At 43.4% G+C, this 20,944-nt stretch overlaps 1 protein-coding gene across 5 annotated transcripts in view; it reads right to left on the reverse strand.

Annotated features, from left to right (window-relative positions):
• The window catches only part of MTUS1 (microtubule associated scaffold protein 1), a 282,742-nt gene that overhangs the window by 186,057 nt on the left and 75,741 nt on the right, over positions 1–20,944 (reverse strand). For 4 of the 5 annotated variants that reach the window (XM_075347095.1, XM_075347097.1, XM_075347094.1 and 1 more), the window contains exon 3: positions 8,206–8,410. In XM_075347095.1, the coding sequence (XP_075203210.1) occupies positions 8,206–8,410 (205 nt within the window). The remainder of the gene's footprint in view (positions 1–8,205; positions 8,411–20,944) is intronic. The other variant, XM_075347096.1, reaches the window with a different exon arrangement.

The following is a 20,944-nucleotide window of genomic DNA, read 5'->3' on the forward strand; positions in this document are numbered from 1 at the left end:
CCCATCTCCAAGATCCTATCCCAATATGTAGTGGGAATAATAACAATAATAATAATATTCGCAAATACCATCATTTAGAAATTCAGTATAGTTCTCCTGATTGGCCATGTCACTTACCTCATGTGCAGGGAATTGCAGCCATGTTTCCATGGTTTCAACCACAGAATAGTGACAATTGCAAGTTGTAACCATGGAGCTTGGGATTTCCATGGTTACAACCACTAGCAACCATCACTATGAGTGGTCGTAACCATGGATAGCTAAGCTGTAATGCCCTGCACATGAGGTAAGACACATTGCTTTAACAAGAGAATTTTATTACATTACTAATTGGAGGCATTTGCCAATATTATTATAACTACATCTACTACATATTGGGATAGGGTTTTTTGGACATGGGAATATCCCTTCAAATATTCGGCTCTTAACAGGGTTAAATATTCCAATGCAGAGTAAAAAAACAAAAAAAAAACCAGAACAAACAAACCACAGTCCCTAAAATCGAATCTCATGTCCGTATGAAAGGAGAGCGCCCTTAAAATAATCCTGTATAGGACTGTTGAAAATGTATTTCAATGATTCAATGAGGGCTATTATGCCCAAATCTACACAAGTGCTCAGGCTGTGAATCTATGCAGGGTTTCTCAACTTCAATGTATTTTTAACCAAAGATACAAAAGGTGGCAAATTCAAATGAGCAACATCCAACGTTAAACATTCTGGAAATAATGTTTTTTTCTAATTTAATTTAGAGACTCTAATGTCAGTAAAAAGATACGGGAAACTTTGCTTCCTAAATAGAATTGAAAAAAAATAAGAAAAAAAGAAAAAAACCCTATCATTTTGCAGTTACAGAGCCTTAACCCCTTCACATAGCTGGCTGTCCTGCTGAGGCAAAGAATGTATTGAAGTCTTCTGTTAGGGCAGATCACACAGGCTGCGGTGTGCACCGAAGCCTACATGGGGAGAAAAGCATAGAGCAAGGCAGGGACAGATCACACAGCCTGTGTAGCTAGGAGGATAGACTCCGATATTAATGTAGAGCCATCAGCTCGGAGAACGTTATCCCCAAAGAGCTATTTGCAGGAGAATGCAGAACTGAAAATATGCTATGTTGATACATGATAACTACTGGTTAAGAAATCTGGAAACTTAACGGAATATCCCCATCACCAAGGTCCTATCCCAATATCTAGTAGGTATAAATCTTAGACCACACATACAACTACAAATGTAGTATAGTTCTCCTGATTAGTTATGTTGCTTACAGGGCAATAAAGTAGCTTAGGTAACTAAGGTTACGACCACTCAGTGACCGTTAGTTGCTAGTGGTCAGTCATGGATTCTTAAGCCACTAATGCCCTGTACATGAGGTAAGCAACATAGCTTATCAGGAGAACTATACTACATTTCTATTTGGAGGTATTTGCTACTGCTAGGACTACTACTACAGTACTACTTCTGCATGGTGCTATTGCTACTACTACATATTTAGATAGGATCCAAATTTAGGCCAAATTTGTATAACACAGTATTTGCCAGAATAAACAGATCAAAAAGGCTGGGGCCACACGGGACACTACTGCAATGCTCGCATGAGACTTTGCTCGTGCTGGCAGCACAGCAGGAGCAGAGTGTCATGCGAGTGTGCCTGCATCTGAGGTCTGACTGTGCAAGCGGACCTCAGCTGCGGGGGGCGGGCCAGCACTGCGGAGGGGAGGGATTTCTCTCCCTCTCTCCTCTGTAGCTGGCTATTGCGATTCTCGCTCTGCACGCATGGTAAACCGGTGTACCACGTGTGCAGTGCGCTTTTTCTCTGACCCCATTCACTTGAAAGGGTGCGAGAGAAAAGTCTCTGCTTACAATCACAGCATGCTGCGATTGTTTTCTCGGTCCGATTAGGGCTGAGAAAATAATCGCTCATGTGCGCTGACACACCGGCTAGAATTGGTCCGAGTGGAATGCGATGTTTTATCGCAGTCTACTCGCACCGATTTTTGTGCCGTGTGGCTTAGGCCATATTGTGCAACTGTTATAAAAAAAAAAATAAATAAAATAAATAAATTCTTATGCCAGTTCCGGCCTGCTCTACCAATCTTATTATTGTGGGTTGGACTTCAAGTAGGGGGAATGAGTTGGGTATCAAAATTTTGCATGTTAGCTGACAAGTTTCTCCCATACATTACAATGTTAATCATAGAGCACACAGTGTGTGGTCAGTGATATTCACGTATAGACTAGACTTGAGATCACTGATCAAAAGTGGACATTGTTCTGTGATTTTGTGTGTACACTATTCACAGAGGAAAAAACAAAAAAACATCAACCTGCAAATAGCACATTAGACTTTAATGGGTACGAGTTATATCTGTGAAAACTGGGACGTGGTTTAGAGACCCTTGAATGAGGCCTACAAATAAAAGTGGACACTACCTCCACACTGCATAGAGAACAGACTTTTACTTGTTTTCTTCTAGAAACAATACTTAATATTTTAAAAGATAAAATCTAAATATGCAGAATATTATAGGAGCAACATTCTCCAACATTAAGGCTATGTGCGCACTAGAAATTAGAAAATTTCTTGAGAAACTTCTGGGAGTGAAAGATTTACGGACCTCCGGAAAAAATCCGCACCAAATCCGCATGCGGATTTGCCGCGGAATAGCCGGGGAATAGCCGCGGAATAGCCGCGATTTTCCCGTGGGTGGTTCCCTGCGGATTTTTGCAGGCTGTACTGCCGAAATCCGCAGGGTACCTGCGGAAATAATGGACATGTTCATTTTCTCAAGAAAGTTTCTCGAGAAATTCTTCAAGGAAATTTCTTGAGAAAAATCCGCACCAGTGCGCACAGCTTTTTTTTTTTACCATAGAATTTGCTGGGAAATGTCTGCACAAAGATTGCAGACATTTCTCAAGAAATTTCCGCGGCAAATCCGCGGGTAAATCCGCGGGAAAAACGCACTAGTGCGCACAGAGCCTAAAGGGTTTTTTTTCCCAAGAAACAAGTTCATTTTAAAGTTCATTTTAATTAATAGATCTTGGCATATTAGGTTTGCCAATTGGATGTGTTTAAGAAAAATGTTCTTGTGCTTAGATAATCTTATATACAGGTGCATCTCAAAAAATTAGAATATCAAAAAGTTTATTTATTTAAGTAATTCAATACAAAAAGGGAAACACATTAGATAAACTTATTACAGAGAGATGTCAGATGTTTATTTCTGTTAATGTTGAGGATTATGGCTTACAGCCAATGAAAACCCAAAAGTCATCTCAGAAAATTAGAATAATTACCACAAAACACCTGCAAAGGCTTCCTAAGCAATTAAAAGTCCTTAGTCTGGTTTCGTAGGCTACATAATCATGGGGAAGACTGCTGACTTGACAGATGTCCAGAAGGCAGTAATTGACACACTCCACAAGGAGGGTAAGCCACAAAAGGTCATTGCTAAAGAAGCTGGCTGTTCACAGAGTGCTGTATCCAAGCATATTAATGGAAAGTTGAGTGAAAGGAAAAAGTGTAGTAGAAAAAGGTGCACAAGCAACCGGGATAACTGGAGCCTTGTTAGGATTGTTAAGAAAAGGCCATTCAAAAATTTGGGGAAGATTCACAAGGAGTGGACTGCTGCTGGAGTCAGTGCTTCAAAAGCCACCACAATTAGACATATCCAGGACATGGGCTACAACTGTCACATTCCTTGTGTCAAGCCACTCATGACCAATAGACAATGCCAGAAGCATCTTACCTGGGTCAAGAAGAAAAAGAACTAGACTGTTGCTCAGTGTCCAAGGTGTTGTTTTCAGATGAAAATAAATGTTGCATTTCATTTGGAAATCGCGGTCCCAGAGTCTGGAGGAAGAGTGGAGAGGCCACAATCCAAGCTGCTTGAGGTCTAGTGTGAAGTTTCCACAATCCGTGATGGTTTGGGGAGCCATGTCATCTGCTGGTGTAGGTCCACTGTGTTTTATAAAAAGACAAGTCTGCACTGCCGTCTACCACAAAATGTTAGAGCACTTCATGCTTCCCTCTACCGACAAGCTTTTTGGAGATGGAAATTTAATTTTCCAGCAGGGCTTGGCACCTTTCCACACTGCCAAAAGTACCAATACCTGTTTAATAACCACAGTGTCACAGTACTTGATTGGCCAGCAAACTCACCTGACCTAAACCCCACAGAGAATCTATGAGGTATTGTCAAGAGGAAGATGAGAGACACCAGACCGAACCATGCAGACGAGCCGAAGGCTTCTATCAAAGCAACCTGGGCTTCCATAACACCTCAGCAGTGCCGCAGGCTGATCGCCTCCATGCCACGCTGCATTGATGCAGTAATTCATGCAAAAGTAGCCACGACAAAGTGTTAAGGCATTTACTGTACAGACTTTTCAGTAGGCGCCAACATTTGTGAGTTTAAAATCATTTTTTTCAGTTTGTCTTAAGCCTGCTTTACACGCTTTAATTGGTTGTGCGATCATACACCTTTATCGTTTGTGCGGCACGGGCAATTTCTTGCCTGTGTCGCACAATGCTGTAACCCCCCCGTCATACGTATTTACCTTCCAAACGACCTCGCTGTGGGCGGAGAACATCCACTTTCTGAAGGGGGTGGGACGTTCGGCGTCACAGCGAAGTCACACAGCGGCCGGCCAATAGAAGCGGAGGGGCGGAGATGAGCGGGACAAACATCCACCCACCTTCTTCCTTCCTCATTGCCGGCGGGATGCAGGTAAGCTGTGTTCATCGTTCCTGGGGTGTCACACGGAGCGACGTGTGCTGCCCCGGGAACGATTAACAACAGGACGTTCAATTTTTAGAAAAATGAGTGACGTGTCAACGATGAACGAGAAGGTGAGTATTTCTGCTCGTTCATTGCGGTCACACGCTACGATATAACTAACGATGCCGGATGTGTGTCACTTACGACGTGACCCCGCCGACATCTAGTTAGATCGATCGTAGCGTGTAAAGCCCGCTTTATATAATATTTTAGTTTTCTGAGATAACTTTTGGGTTGTCATTGGTTGTAAGCCATAATCATCAACATTACCATAACTAAACACTTGAAATAGATCCCTGTGTGTAATGACTAATATGAGTTTCCTTTTTTGTATTGAATTGCTAAAGTTAACTTTTTGATGATATTCCTAATTTTTTGAGATGCACCTGTACATTTCTAGAATGCTGTAAAAGAGGCCTTAATGGTGGTGGCCGTATTTTAAATGGGGGAAACCTGGTGACAGATTTCCTTGAACTAAATTTTTAGCCAGTGTCAGACAATTCGGTTTCATACAATTCCAGTATGACATGCCGTGGTAGAGAAGAGCAAGCCTCAACTATTCTAGTTACATAAGCGATAAACACCCATTGCGAATATTTAAAAACGCCAACCTCTGAGGCATCTGTCTGGCACCTCTCCCTAGATCAACCTAAATAATCACACATATAAAAATGTTGTTCTATCATTCATCGACATGTCTCTTCATGTAATATCCCAAGACACTACAGGGCTAACCCAAACATAATGGAGAAAGCAAAGCGAATAATGCAACAGGAAAAACCATTAAAGGGGTTAGCTAACATTTTCAGAAGTTACAGTAAAAGCTGGAAATTGTTTAGAATAAAAAAAAAAACAAAAAAAACAACATAAATCACTCATCTGTTCTATCCCTGCCATTTTACACCTGACGCTCTTATAATACATTATACATATTATATAAAACCCTATACACATACATTATTTTTATTATATTTTTATTATTGTATTAAATTATTATTAATAAAAAAAAATAATATATTAGATTTCCTTGAAGCCCAGGACACAATATTAAGACACTGTATAAGCAGTCACTGATACATATGTTCCCAGTGTCTGGTGTACAGACTGACCGTTTCCCTATACAAGCCTCATCACTACTGTACATTTATAATACTCAGCAACCGCGCCCTACATGAATGGTCGGTGTGTGAGGTTTCATCAGTATTTAGCACTTTTGCCACCACCGAATTTATCATGGGGATCCCGAATTTATCATGGGGATCTGCTGCATCTTGCAGTGCATTAGTAACATGGTGTGGATAAATATGGCTGCCTTTTTTCGGGCATGTATTTTGAATTATGTCTCCTTTTCAGTCTGTTGCGCTGAATAATAGTGAAGAGACTTGAAAATCAATGAGGACCCTTAACGTGGGTTGCAGGCATGCATATTTTGGGCAAAATATTAATACCTTGTATTTTAACAGCTTTTCTCATCTTTTGTAGGGTGCAGCCAGGCATTTAGTGATGCATTGGGGAATTGGTATTCATATTACTATGGGCCTCACTAATAGACTGTAAACCAAACACTGCACGTATCCTTGTGAATGACGCCTTATACAAGTTTTCTCTGTATCTGTGTGAATTTGTAAAACAGTGTTGCTCCCTCCCCAAAAAAAAAATTAAAAAATAAAAACTTTTTTTTTTTGGGAAAATAAAAGACTAGGGATTATTTTTGGGGAAGGGCTTATTTTTTTCCCCATGAACAACAAATCACACATTTATGCTTCAATTTACCTTGCTGGTGTATTGCCAGCTTTAGGGATAGTAACTTTAAACCTAAGTTACATTCACAATTGCTGGTGCAGTGTCGGCGTCTCTTATGGTAACACTTCCTGTGGCGGTGGCACTCTTCTCTATGCGGCCGGGATGGGGCAGAAGGCGGGAGCCTGGAGTGGGACTTTGGAACGGTGGTTGTAACGTCACACGTGGCTGCTTCTGTGGGAGCGAGCAGGGCTGGCAGGCAGGATCCAAGCAGCAGCACTCTGAAGTCAGGAGGTGGGACACTGGAGCAGCAGCCAAGCCCACACCATAGTACAGTAGCGACTAGGAGGGACCCAGGAGGCAGGACTCAGGAGAAGCAACCAAGCAAACATCACCGTGCAGTAGCGGCCAGTAGGCAGGAACCAGGTGACAACACTCAGGAGGTGGGACTCTAGAGAGGGTGAGCAGATTTTACCCCGCCATAATGGGAGATAACAGCAGGACAATTTTGGAGTTCTATTATACCTACGGTATTCCAGTGCCTCCAGGGTTAGGTCATGTCTCCATGATGTTAATGACATAACTTAGCGTCACATGACAACCTAGTGCTGGAGGCGCTGACCAACTAGGTCTTATTTTTGGAGTAGGGTTTATATTTAAAGCCTATTCTAAAAATCCCTACAAATCAAGCTAGGGCTTATTTTGGGGGGAGGGCCTATTTTTTGAAAAACAGGGTACCAGGCAATCACTCTCTCCATTAACGGTAAACGTGAGTAGCACTTTGTTCCTGTTCTGCCTTCGTTTTTATAATGGGGACCTGCTGCATCCTGCAGTGCATGAATATTGTGTCTTTGTGATGGAAGAGAACACGACTGCCTTTTTCTGTGAATTTTTGAATTATAGATTTTTTGGGAGAATGAGTAGATACTTTTATCTAAATTACATTCAAACAACATGAATCTATCTCAGGAACTGACATGTTTGTCTGACAACCCAAGTATTTATGACTTCTCCATAATTCCTGGTGATGATAAACAGACAAAAAGGCAGCTGTCAGACACAGGCATCCAGTATATTAAAAAAAAAAAAAAAAAAAAAAAAAAAAAGATAATTGGATATTTTGCAGTAAAGGCTTGGGTTTTTATCATAATACGAGTCTATCAGAGATGGACACCACTGTCCAACATTAGTCACATGCATCTATTCAACACAAGTTATGAGCTTATGAGTAATTTAGTGGCATCCAGTAAATGTATGCATCAGAAGATTACACCAAGGAACCCTCACACTGTAGAGGCGACAACAAGGAGCTTCACATCTTTAAATTGAGTGTCAGCACAAAATGACTGGTCAAACCCAACACTGGCTTTCAGTGCAGCCTTGGCGGGGCAGAGCAGTTGACTGCACCTCCCCATCTACTTGCTTTCCCTCTCTGCCTTTCTCAGATTCTGGTAAATGCCATATTGGTCACTCAAACAAAAAAGAAAGGGGGGGGGGGGAGAAAAAGAAAAAAAAAAAAAAAAAAAAAAGGAAGAACAAGCAAGCTTTGGCTGTGGTGAATTTCTCAGCCACACCAAGGGTGCACAGGACATCTCTGCAGGGTTTAATCCGTTATTTTGGGCTGACAACTATTTAGTTCACCACTGCAAATCGCTAAAGGAATAATGTCATAGCCAAAACTCACCGAGGATCTTTCCGCCAGTTGACTGCTGGTTTCCCCGAGGAGGAGAGGACACTCTCACCACATTTCTCGTTAGACTTCCTCGTCTTAGTTCAGCAGAATGGAGTCTTGCTTTGGCTGTGGTGACTTGGGCAGTTGTACTTTTAAGACATGACAACAGCTCCTTAGGTAAATTCTTGCTTGGGGTGGTTATTTTTGTAGAAAACTGCTGCGAAAAGACAAAATATATATTTTTTTTACATTTTGTGCTATGACAAATCATTCATAAAACGTATAAAACACCAACATTAAAGAAATACAACTTCAATGGTATATTGTACCTTGTTTGAGAATTAAAACAAAAAAAAAAAAAGAAGAATTTTTTTTTGTCACTATTTTTTTTAGAAATCTCTTAACTTCTCTAAACAAGAGGTTTCTACTACTATAGCTCCACATTATTTACTTGAATGGGACAGAAGTGTGGTTATACCAGACAGCTCCTATGGTAAGTAGTGGCACTGCTTCTAATAGGCAACCAAGTTTACCTAAACCAATCTAAACACCTGTACAGATGTCAACCTTGTTTGCTATCTATTAAAGGGTTATTCTACTTTCACAACTTTTCAGCGTAAGCGATCCTGTGTGCACCCATTAAGGAATATGATCATCTGGTGAAAAGGGAAGATACAAGTCATAGAACAATATATCCATTTTGCACAAACTCACTCAATTTGCAGTTGACTTGGGGTTAGTAAGTGGAGACGGTCATTGAGTCCCCCTACACAGCACAGCAGATAGCCTTCCTGCTCTTTATTCAAATGTATAGAACACACAATTAGAATGGAGGAAATTACGGTATACAGCAGTACTGAGCCGTGTATATGTGAATCCAGTTTGGGGTGAGGTAAAGGAATTGTTAGAAAGCTCAAAATGATTTTTGCCTCCCTCTGCCTGTTTCCTCACCCTGATCCTACTCGCCTTTTCTCTACACAGGCAATTTGTATTCTGTGTAACCTGACACCAGACAAGACTGACTGAACACTCACTAAGAAAAACGGATTAAGCCACTTTGTTTTTTCCCCCCCTCAGTAAGTTCAGGAAGGAGAGGAGAAAAAAAATGGCTTATAAGTGGCGAAGTAAGCAGATCTCTGTAAATATATATTCGAGCCTTTTAAATTTTCTAGACTAGTGATGTAAAGTTTGCTTCTAGTACAGTTCACATTTAAGCATATTTCAAAGATTAAATCATCAGGTTAAGCTGCTTTCACACTACGTTTTTTTAACATGCGTCCTGAACATTTTTTTAACGCAAAAACGGATCCAGTGCAAATGCGTTTTCATTTCAATGCATTTGCAATGGACTCGCGTCAACATGCGTTCACCTGCGTTTGCGTGCGTTATAGTGAGGATCCAGCGACTTGCAGTTTTAAAACTTTTTTCAAAAACGCTACTTGTAGCGTTTTTGAGCTGCGTCCAAATACTGCAAATTGCTGGATCCAGACTATACTGCACGCAAACGTATGTGAACACTGGCATGTTGATAGACAGGATCCTGCTTGCTCTACTGAGCATGCCCAGAAACCAGCCTCGCGTGATCAGTCCCTCTCTCCCCCTCCCTCGCTCCCCTGCCTGAGAGCTGCGGAGGCTCGTAACCAAAGGTAAACATCGGGTAACTTGCTTGGATACCCGATGTTTACCTTGGTTACGTGTGCAGGGAGCCTGGCTCCTAGCAGCTGCAGACGCTCGTAACCAAGGTAAATATCGGGTATCCAAGCAAGTTACCCGATGTTTACCTTGGTTACGAGCCTCCGCAGCTGTCAGATGCCGGCTCCCAGTCTCACGTTCAGTTCCCCTCACTCCCGATCACATGACTTCAATGCCCGCCCATAAACTTCAAGTGACAGGATCCTGCAAAATAACACATGCGTTTTTCTCTGCAAAAACAGGATCCGCTTTTGCAGCAAAAAAACGTTCATGACGCATGCTAAAAAAACGTACTGTGAAAGCAGCCTAACACAAATATGACATTTTTAAATAAAAGTAACAAATCAAAAGCACTTCCCTGATTGCCTGTGCTTTGGGTAAAGGGCCTAGGTGAATACTTTAAAAATGTCAAGCTGCGGACAAAAGATCTCAGTACCTAATGTAACACTAACCTGAGTGATAGACATTTTACAAGTGTGACCATTTACAAACCGTCCTGACCCTCGTGGCACCTGTGTGCCTATTAAAAATTACGACTGACGTTTGTCTATCGCCAGTGACAATGACAGTTTTTCATGTGAAGAGGCATAGAGGTCGCGTTAAATGGAATATGTAAGATTTAGCAATCCAATCAAAGGTTTGACTAGGATTCTTGATCATGAAGGAAGCGAATCATGCAATAGTGGATCAAACGATTTTACAATAGAATTTCTTCAGACGTTTGAAGTTGAGATGATTATAATAGTGAAACATTGGCAAGTTGTATACACAGACTCCTATAAAGCCACCTTTAAAAGGGAAACTGTCAGCAGGTTTTTGCTCCATCTGAGAGCAGCATAATGAAGGCAAGGAGATTCTGAATCCAACAATGTATCACTTAGATTACTGGGTGCAGCCGTTCTGACAGTTTTTACCTTTATTCATGTAACAGAGCTGAGGGCCCACACCAGGCCCTCAGTAGAGATTGTACATCCATAAGGAGGTGTCAATCACAGCAGGGGGCATTTCAGACTGCCATGTGCGAGCCTTTGTAGTCCAAGCAATGATAACTGTCCTGCTGCTTAACCATACATAGCAAATTAACAAAACGGGACTGAGATAAAACAGGCAGCCCTGAATTTTTGTGTCAACTACTGCAGCACGCTGGATTCAGCTTACATAGCAAAAACCTACTGGCAGATTACCTTTAAAGGGGTGGTCTCACTAATCTTATTTGATAGACCATAAATGTATGATTACTAGGGGGTCCTAATATAAAGGGTCACTTGTTAGAAGTGAAAGCATGTACACTATTGCTCTATTCACACAAGGGACGCTGTAACCTCCATAACTTGTGAATAGCTGATGAATGCATCTAGTGGGACAATCCCTTTTACTAATGAAAGGTGCCTTAGGCCCTGTGCGCACTAGGCGTTTTTACCCGCGGATTTACCCGCGGTTTTGCTGCGGAAATTTCTTGAGAAATGTTTGAAATCTTTCTGCAGACATTTCCCAGCAAAACCTATGGGAAAAAAAATAGCTGTGCGCACGCTGCATTTTTTTTCTCAAGAAAATTGTGAAGATTTTCTTGAGAAAATTTCTTGAGAAAATGTGCATGTCACTTCTTTACCGCAGGTACCTGTGGTATACACCCGGTATTTCACTCCATTCACTGTAATATAATCGCGAAATACCGGGGATATACCGCAGGTAGCAAATGATGTGCGGTATACCCCCGGTATAGCCGCGATTTACCTGCGGTAATGTTCATCGCTGCCTGCGGTTTTGCAGGAAGTGAGGTCATTATAACAGAAAAGGAAGCGGAGCAGAGTGAACACAGACGTCACACTCCCTGGACGCCGCACAGAAGCACTTCCGTGTGACCTCCAGGTACCCGTGCAGTCTGTGTCCAGCTCCAGCCCCGCCGCTGCCAGCACAGCAGTGTGTCAGTGTCTGCCCGCAGTATCAGCAGCTTGTCACCCTGCAGCCCAGGCAGACACTGACACACAGCAGTGCGTGCAGCCGCGGGGAGGACGGGCGCTGCTGTCAGGAGGTGAGATTAGATCATTACCTGCTGTGACGATCTTCTGCCTCCTGACGTCACCGCTGTCACTGCCGTCTATGCCCGCGGCCCAAGACTGTCACTAGCTGTGATGTCACGGGCTCTCGCGATACTGCTGAGAACGCGGCGGGCATAGAAGGCAGTGACAGCGCTGATGACAGGACTGCAGGAGATCATCACAGCAGGCAATGATTTCATTTAACTTCCTGATGGCAGCGCTAATCATCCCCTGCAGTGACCTGGGCTGACCTATTGGTTAGCTCAGGTCACTGCATTACTCTCCCAGCCAATGGGGAATCTTCTGTTCTTCACTTACTGGGACAGTGACTATGGTATGGATCGTCGTGGGACACCCCCCCCCTTATTGGATTACGCCAGACCCGGATTTGATTGTTCTTGTCAATAAATTGGTGAAAGAGGGAATATGGGGAGTGTTTTTCAAATAAAACTATTTTTTGTGGTCTATTTTTTAATTCTTACTGACTGGGTTGGTGATGTCTGGTATCTGATAGACGCATGACATCACTAACCCCAGAGCTTGATGCCAGGTAACATTACACATCTGGCATCAACCCCATATATTACCCAGTTTGCCACCGCACCAGGGCAATGGGATGAGTTGGGCCGAAGCGCCAGGATTGGCACGTCAAATGGATGCGCCACTTCTGGGGCGGCTGCAGCCTGCTATTTTTAGGCTGGGGAGAGTCCAAAAACAGTGGACCTCCCTAGTCTGAGAATATCAGACCCCAGCTGTCCGCTTTACCTTGGCTGGTGATCCAATATGGGGGGGGGGGGGGGGGACTCCACGTTTTTTGTTTTAAATTATTTATTTAATGTAAAATAGCGTGGGGTGCCCTCTGTTTTGGATTACCAGCCAAGGTGAAGCTGCCAGCTGTGGTCTGCAGGCTGCAGCCGTCTGCTTTACCCAAGCTGGCTACAAAAGATGGAGGGACCTCGTCATTTTTTTAAAATTTATTTTTTGGCTAAATACAAGGCTAGGCACCCTTTAGTGCCACATGAAAGTCACTAAAGGGTGCCAGCTTAGAATATGCAGGGGGGTGGGACATTATATAGGTCTTTCTCATCTATCTATTCATCTTTCCCTCTATCCATTATCTGTCTATTGATAATCTATTATCTATATTTTATTGCAGTTCAGCATAAAAAAACCGCAGGGACCAACCTGTGGAAAAAACTCGGCAAAATCACGGCAAAAACGCATGCGTTTTTCCCTCGGTTTTGGTGCATTTTTTTACCGCAGGTGCGGTAATCTTCAACTCTCAGAAGTTTCTCAAGAAATTTTCTTGCGAACAAAAAAAAAAAAAAAAAAAAAAAAAAAAAAAAAAAAAAATCACTTTTCTAGTGCGCACATAGCCTTAGACGAGCTACATGTGAGCTATTTTTGTATGAAATACATGGGCTCAGATTCATCAAGGCTGTGGTTTGTACTGGAGTAAGATGTGGCAAGTTCATGCAAGGGGTGCTCAAGTTTAAGTCATCCCCTATCCATAGGATCCAACCACCGTGGCCTACAAGGATCCTAGGAACTGGAGCAGAGGTCGATCCTACACATTACTGCTCCATTCAATAATGGAACACTGGAGATGGTAGGAGTGCACTGCTGGGATGATTTGCGGTGCTCCTAGTAGAATGATCCACCTCCACAACTTTCAGCTGGGCCCTTTTTCTTAGAATCATTGGGGGCCATGGCATTCAGACCACCAGGGATCAGAAAGTTAATCCTGTGGATAGGAGATAACTTTGAAACTCGAGAATACCCCTTTAAATGACATGCACCTAAATGTATTTGGCGCATCTTTCGGCTGTCATGCACTACCACCAGAAATGTACTCCAGAGGCTTGAGTAATTTGTCGTAATTTTCGACACTTTTCTAGCGTACATTCTGATGAATAATGTTTGGACACGATTGGCCACGACCTTTGTGGAGACGCGGGGCTCAGTGGGTGCTCTCGTCCTCTGGCCCAGCCGCCTTTAGAAAGACAGCGTGGCCCAGGGCTCATCCCAACTGAACGCACGACCTCATTAACAGTGGGCGGAACACTACTCAGACAACACAGGGTGAGGGAACCACAATAATTAGACTTTATTGGATCCCCGAAATATTAACGGCACATAACACATAACCAGCAAAACACACAAATGTAACAGGCAACAGTCTCACCCTTCCGCTGGCTCACCAGGGATTTAGAATGTCCATGCCTCAGATGTTCCAAGGCTAATTACTCAAATCCAGCAGCACCCCGCTTTCCGCGGGCACCCACCGTGGCTGGAATAACGCCAGATTTAGGAAGCTGTGTGAGGTCTGCAAATTCTGTACCAGGTGACCGATTTGTCCCAACCTGGGTTTCCTCCCTAAGTACTCTCTCTGTTATGATGATATAATCCTGGCAGCTGGAGTCGAAATCCCTAGACTGTGGATATGGTCTCCAATCGGAACCGAAGTCCCTAGATTGAAGCCACAAGGTATCCTGATAGTCTAGCCAGCTCCTAGGAGCTTAGACTGGATCATGCACATCAACCACAACCTGGTGACTTAAAAAAAATCCCTTTTATAGCCACAGCCTTCCACTTGGATACACTGCGTCCTCATCGGATTGGTTGGACAAGATTGCTTCTCCCATTGGATGAATTTCAAGCTGCATGGCTAATGTTCATTTAAATGATGTGGGTAGGGTCACTGAGGATATCTACATGGAGTCTGCAAGTCACCGACTAGACAATGGCTACTAAGGTAATCACATTAGCAATACACAACTACATTACAATGATTACTGGAAGGGTCTGGAGAAACAATAGCTAAGCAAACATGAGGTAATACACAAAAGAACAATACGTCTGGCTGAATGTTAAGGAACTTTAAGCCATGAGAGTCCATGTCGTCACAACCTTTTCCCGCAAAGCTCTGCACAATTTTCAAAAAGGAACACCAAAAAGTCACAATTTTCTGCGCAACTCCAAGTTGCGTTAAGATAAACTTTTGGCAAAAACTGATGAATCAACCTGGAGAGTGGTGCAAGGTACAGTGGTAGTGTGCACAGTAATGAACGGCTTAGGTCACCTGCAATTCTTATACAAAAACTCAGAAGGAGCAAGCACCACACAGTTATATGGGGACTACAATGTGCAATTATAAACAAACACATTACACTTTCAAAGATATTCAGACACAACACTCCCACATCTAACCGTGGGTATAAACGGTGCCCTTGTCATGAGACTGTACCATGCTCATCCCTGCAAGAGAAAAACCGCACATTCCTCCAGATAATGGAAGTAAAACCACATTCTTGGAAGACGATCTAAGATAGATGAATATATACAACAAAGAACAATTGAACGAGCAGCTTGAAGAAGAATTCAAGGTTCTCAACCTTTTATATAGAAACTATTGTTTCTATATAAAAGCCCCTACAAAAACAATGAATGGAAAATGGTTTTCAATATTACCACAGGCCTAAAGCTTAACGAGAATGTATCAGAAAATGACCTATTGTTTAAGTCAGGTCTTTAAGTTAAATATATTGCAAAGCTGATAATGAAAGGGGGGGGGGGGGGGGGAATCTGTGATATCATGTAAAGAGGCAATGTAACCCAGACTGTGAGGATATTGAGACTTCTGAAAACTCTTCTGTAGAGCATAGGAGATCTCAGAGGCCAGTGAAATGAAATTATTTTTTTTGGGCAATGTTAACAATAGTTCATTTTCTGATCACACATTCCCTATAAGGGTTATTGAAGTGAACCCATGAGAGGACTTAATGTTCTGACATCTATGGCGTTTGGATGTACTGTGTTAAAAGAAGTCTTTTCTAGTGCTGTGGTGTTTGAGGAAACGAAGAAAAGCTGATTGTAGAGTGGGGGGATGGGCCTAATGAACCTGAACCAAGAGATACCTGAGTGAGCTGCCTTAAATACCGTGGAAACCACAGCACACTCCGGCCCACCTGCTGATTTTATTTGGCCAGCGATACAGAGTACCTGCGCCGCCCACCGCTACCCCGCCACCCGGACCCAGCATTGCACTTTCAACTGTATTAGCATCCTGAAAGAAGAGAGGCGACCACTTATTAATGAGGGATCCATAATACTGTATGGAGGGCTATGTGGGGCCCATTATTCCGCATTGGAGGGCTATGTGGGGCCCATTATTCCGCATTGGAGGGCTATGTGGGGCCCATTATTCCGCATTGGAGGGCTACTGGGGGCCCATTATCCTGTATAGAGCAGAGGTTCCCAACTCCAGTCCTCAAGGCACACCAACAGTGCATGTTTTCAGGATTTCTTTAGCATTGCATGGGTGTTGGATTCAGCACCTTTGCAGGTGATTAAATGATCACCTGTGCAATACTAAGGAAATCCTGAAAACATGCACTGTTGGTGTGCCTTGAGGACTGGAGTTGGGAACCTCTGGTATAGAGGGCTATGTGGGGCCCATTACCCTGTATGGAGAGCTATGTGGGGCCCATTATCCTGTATAGAGGGCTATGTGGGGCCCCTTTTTTCTCTATGGAAGACTATGTGGGGGACTAGGTGACTTAGTTCAATTTTATCATTTTGCACTTTGTTTGAGTTTGAATATCCCTGGTGTAAACCTTTAAAGAGAGGTTGTTTACTACTTTTACATTGATTGATGGCCTATCCCAAGGATAGACAATGTCTGACCCGCCAGGGTCCGACACCCTGTGCATGAGCTGTTTTCGGTGCTGGCAGCTAACAGGCAGAAATACTCAGTTCCGGAGCTAGACAGCGAACTGATGGCTGCGTCCGAATACACCCAGCACATCCACCTCCTATTCAAATCAGCAGTAGGTGGATGTGCAGTATCAGACTCCAGCCCTGATCAGAAGACTGAGCACCTCAAGAATTGAGCATTTCCAGCGCCTGCTACGGCCGGCACCAAGAAGAGCTGACCGGCGGAGATGTGGGCTATAGGACCCTGGCCTAAGGATAAGCAATCAATGTAAAAGTAGTGGACAACTTCTAATAAAGCTTCCTGTCTGAGGAACAGACTCTTAAGCTCTATTGGAGTGATTAGAATAATGACCAGCACTTCTGAGACATATTCCATGCTAAAATAAAAATTGATCATGTTAAGGAGGTGCTGGGCAGTAGGCTCAGAGCCCAATAACATAACATATGGAGCTCTAAAGGGTATAGCTCGTGGCCATATGTCCCAGCACTTAATTTGCACTGGGATGTCATTTTGCTACATAAGAATAAAATTTGCTGTGCCATGTTTGTAACCCAACGTCGTGTTAAGGTGGTGTCACACACAGCGACAACGACGTCGCTGCTACGTCACCATTTTCTGTGACGTTGCAGCGACGTCCCGTCGCTGTCGCTGTGTGTGACATCCAGCAACGAGCTGGCCCCTGCTGTGAGGTCGCCGGTCGTTGCTGAATGTCCAGCTTTATTTTTTGGTCGTCGCTCTCCCGCTGTGACGCACAGATCGCTGTGTGTGACAGCGAGAGAGCGACGAATTGAAGCGAGCAGGGAGCAGGAGCCGGTATCTGGCAGCTGCGGTAAGCTGTAACCAAGGTAAACATCGGGTAACCAAGGTGGTTACCCGATATTTACCTTCGTTACCAGGCTCCGCCGCTCTCACGCTGCCAGCGCCGGCTCCTGCTCTGTGCACATGTAGCTGCAGTACACATCGTGTAATTAACCCGATGTGTACTGTAGCTAGGAGAGCAAGGAGCCAGCGCTAAGCAGTGTGCGCGGCTCCCTGCACGTGTAGCTGCAGTACACATCGTGTAATTAACCCGATGTGTACTGTAGCTAGGAGAGCAAGGAGCCAGCGCTAAGCAGTGTGCACGGCTCCCTGCTCTCTGCACATGTTGCAGCACAGCGACACGTGTCGTTATGATCGCTGCTTCGGCTGCTGTGTTTGACAGCTAAGCAGCGATCATAACATCGACTTACAAAGTCGCTCCTACGTCACAGAAAATTGTGACGTAACAGCGACGTCGTTATCGCTGTCGTTTAGTGTGACCCCAGCTTTAGAGTCCCATCACAGAAGATAGCAATCCCAAGAGCCAACTGACCTCAAATCAAGGTCAAGATGTGTTAATTTTTTGGCAGATTACACTACAAGAAGGATTAACATGTACCACTCCTTTTAATGTAATTTGAATGGCTCCAGACTAGAGTTTCCCTAGTAAATCCATCTGCTGGCACAAAGATAGCCCTCATGTCCTCAAAAAACTGAACTTTACAGGTCACTTCTCCCAAGGAGTAGAAAACATCAAGTACATTAGAGAAATGCAAAATATCACAAGGCCATCAAGTGTATAACGAGTTCACTTGTCAGTTAATCCAGAGATTTGTACAGTGTGAGCACAAGTGCGGCTCGCGGTACACTACAGGAATGTAGAGGTAATTGTTTTCTTAGCTAATTGCCCGCATAGAGGATTAAAACTGACTTCTCCTATTTCTTTCAATCAAACCCTCTCGGCTTTACAGATGAAGAAAATCTTATTTTCTGCTCTTCGATTTTGACCTCTCTGAGAAAACAAGCAGGAGTCTACAGCTCATTGTAGCAAACGGCTGCAGGTACAATAAGCGGTAACTAAAACAAACTGAATGGTTATGCAACACCGTCAGCAATAATCTCATTAGTCAGGGTGCTTCTACATGGTCACCAGCTCAAAGAATTCTTAAAAGTAAACCTCAAGTCTCAAGGAAACAGTTATAATATCCAAACTTCATATATGGACAACAACAGTGATTAATTCTGACAGGTCCATGTATCGAAAGATCTAGAGAAGGCTGAGAAGAACATGGCATGGAGGGACTAACTTCTACCATCGGCATCTATAAGGCCCTGTGCGCAATAGAAAATGGAGTTTTCTTAAGAAAATTCTGCAGGCTCTTAAAGATTTCCACACCTGAGGTAAAAAAAAAAAAAAAAAATAAAAAATAAATATCGCACTGTTTTTTTAATTATTTATTTTACTGTACGTTATAGACCCGCCCACTGGCGGCTGTGATTGGTTGCATTGAGACAGCTGTCACTCAGCGTGGGGGTGTGTCTGCCTGCAACCAATCACAGCCACCAGTGAGCAGGGAAGGAGTGAATACGAGATTGAATAATGAGCCGGCTCTGGAAGAGCCGCCGCGGGAGCAGTGTGACAGCTGCCCGGTCATCGGTGAGTATGAAGCGCTTGCTCCTACCCCTTTGGGGCAGATTCTGTTCCCCATAAACTTTATATGGGTAGCAGCATCTGGCCAGATACCGGGGATCAATCCTCCGCCGACCCAGAGTCAGCTGGTGATTGATCTGTCAGCCCTCGAAACCGCAGGGAACTGCGGAAAAGAAGTGACATGCAATTGTTTTTGCTGCGGGAATCCCACAGCAAAACATGCAGCTGTCAAAATCCGCATAGTGCGCACAGGATTTTTTTTTCCCATAAGATTTGCTGGTGATTCACTGCAGAGATGTTATGAACATTTTCTGCAGCGAAACATGCAGCAAATCCGTGGCAAAAAACGGCAAGTGGGCACAGGGCCTAAGAGTTTCATTCATAGTCTTCTGAAGCTCAGATTACGGCCTATTAAGATCTATCTACTCTAATACATAGAACTTACATTTATTCTCAGATGTCCTGTTTACCAGACAAAATAGTAATTCCTATATTGTAATAGAATTTACAAAGAAAGTCCATCATGAAGAAGAATTAGGTCCCCAAACAGACAACAGCCTGTTGACCAGGACATTAACAGGTTCACAATTATCTATAGTGACAGGTTCAGTATGATAAGAACTTTGGTGGAATTAAATATTTGTCATAAAACGCCACCCCCCTCTATAGCTGTCACAGTATATGCACATTGACGCGAGTTGGCCACAGGATGCCACTAAAGGCGATTTTGGATTATATACTGAACCTGTGACATTAAAAAGGTATTTTACAATTTTTACATTTTCGTAAAAAGTGCACCAACGTAGATGGCATAAGCCACTGATATTAGTGATTGGCTACATCGGTGATGCAGAATATCGATATGAAAATCCTAGCTGCCACCAAGGCAGCCGTGGCACAGAAACCACAGAAGCCCACATACTAAACGCCATCCTTCTTTTGAAGCAATATTATAATATATACACACACATACACACACACACACACACATATACACACATACACACACACACACACAACCTTCTCACCCCCTGTGGGTGGTTATTTGTCCTTCCTCATTCTCGGGTCCTCTACCAGAGGCCTGGGAGTTTGAGGGTTCTGCGCAGGACAGAGCTCAGATGTTGCTCCCGGAATCTGTTACAGCCATTTTTCAAACTTAGGGGTCACTGCTCCAAGTGCTCCTATCACCACTGGAATCCCTTACCTTCACCTTCCACATCTTCTCCAGTTCTTTAAGGCCCTGCTATTTCTCCAGCTTCTCATATTCCTTCTTTCTGATGTTACAGTCATTAGGCACTGCCACATCTATTATCATTGCTGTCTTCTTATCCTTGTCTATTACTACCACGATATCTGGTTGGTTAGCTACCACTTGCTTATCAGTCTTGATCTTAAAGTCCCACAGCATTTTAGCCCTTTACTTCACCATTTTTTATGGGGTCTCCCACCTGGACGTACGGGGGACTTAGCCCATACGCTGAACAGATATTCCTGTATACAATTCCTGCTACTTGGTTGTGGCGTTCGGTGTACGCTGTTCCTGCTTGCATTTTGCATCCTGCCACTATATGTTGGATTGTTTCCGTGGTTTCTTTACATAGTCTACACCTTGGGTCTTGTCTTGTGTGGTAGATCCCTGCTTATATGGATCTGGTACTTAGCGCCTGCTCTTGTGCTGCTATGATTAGTGCCTCTGTGCTGTCCTGGAGTCCAGCTTTCTCCAGCCATTGGTGATTAAATATAGAGAGGGAACCATGGGTATATGCCGCGCTTAAAAACCACTGAAGTTGAAATGATGTGAAAATTTCTCTTTTATTTACAGCATTCCTACGCGTTTCAGAGACAAAGACCTTT

Source organism: Anomaloglossus baeobatrachus, chromosome 1 (assembly GCF_048569485.1).
Source record: "Anomaloglossus baeobatrachus isolate aAnoBae1 chromosome 1, aAnoBae1.hap1, whole genome shotgun sequence".
In the NCBI taxonomy this organism is placed as follows: domain Eukaryota; kingdom Metazoa; phylum Chordata; class Amphibia; order Anura; family Aromobatidae; genus Anomaloglossus; species Anomaloglossus baeobatrachus.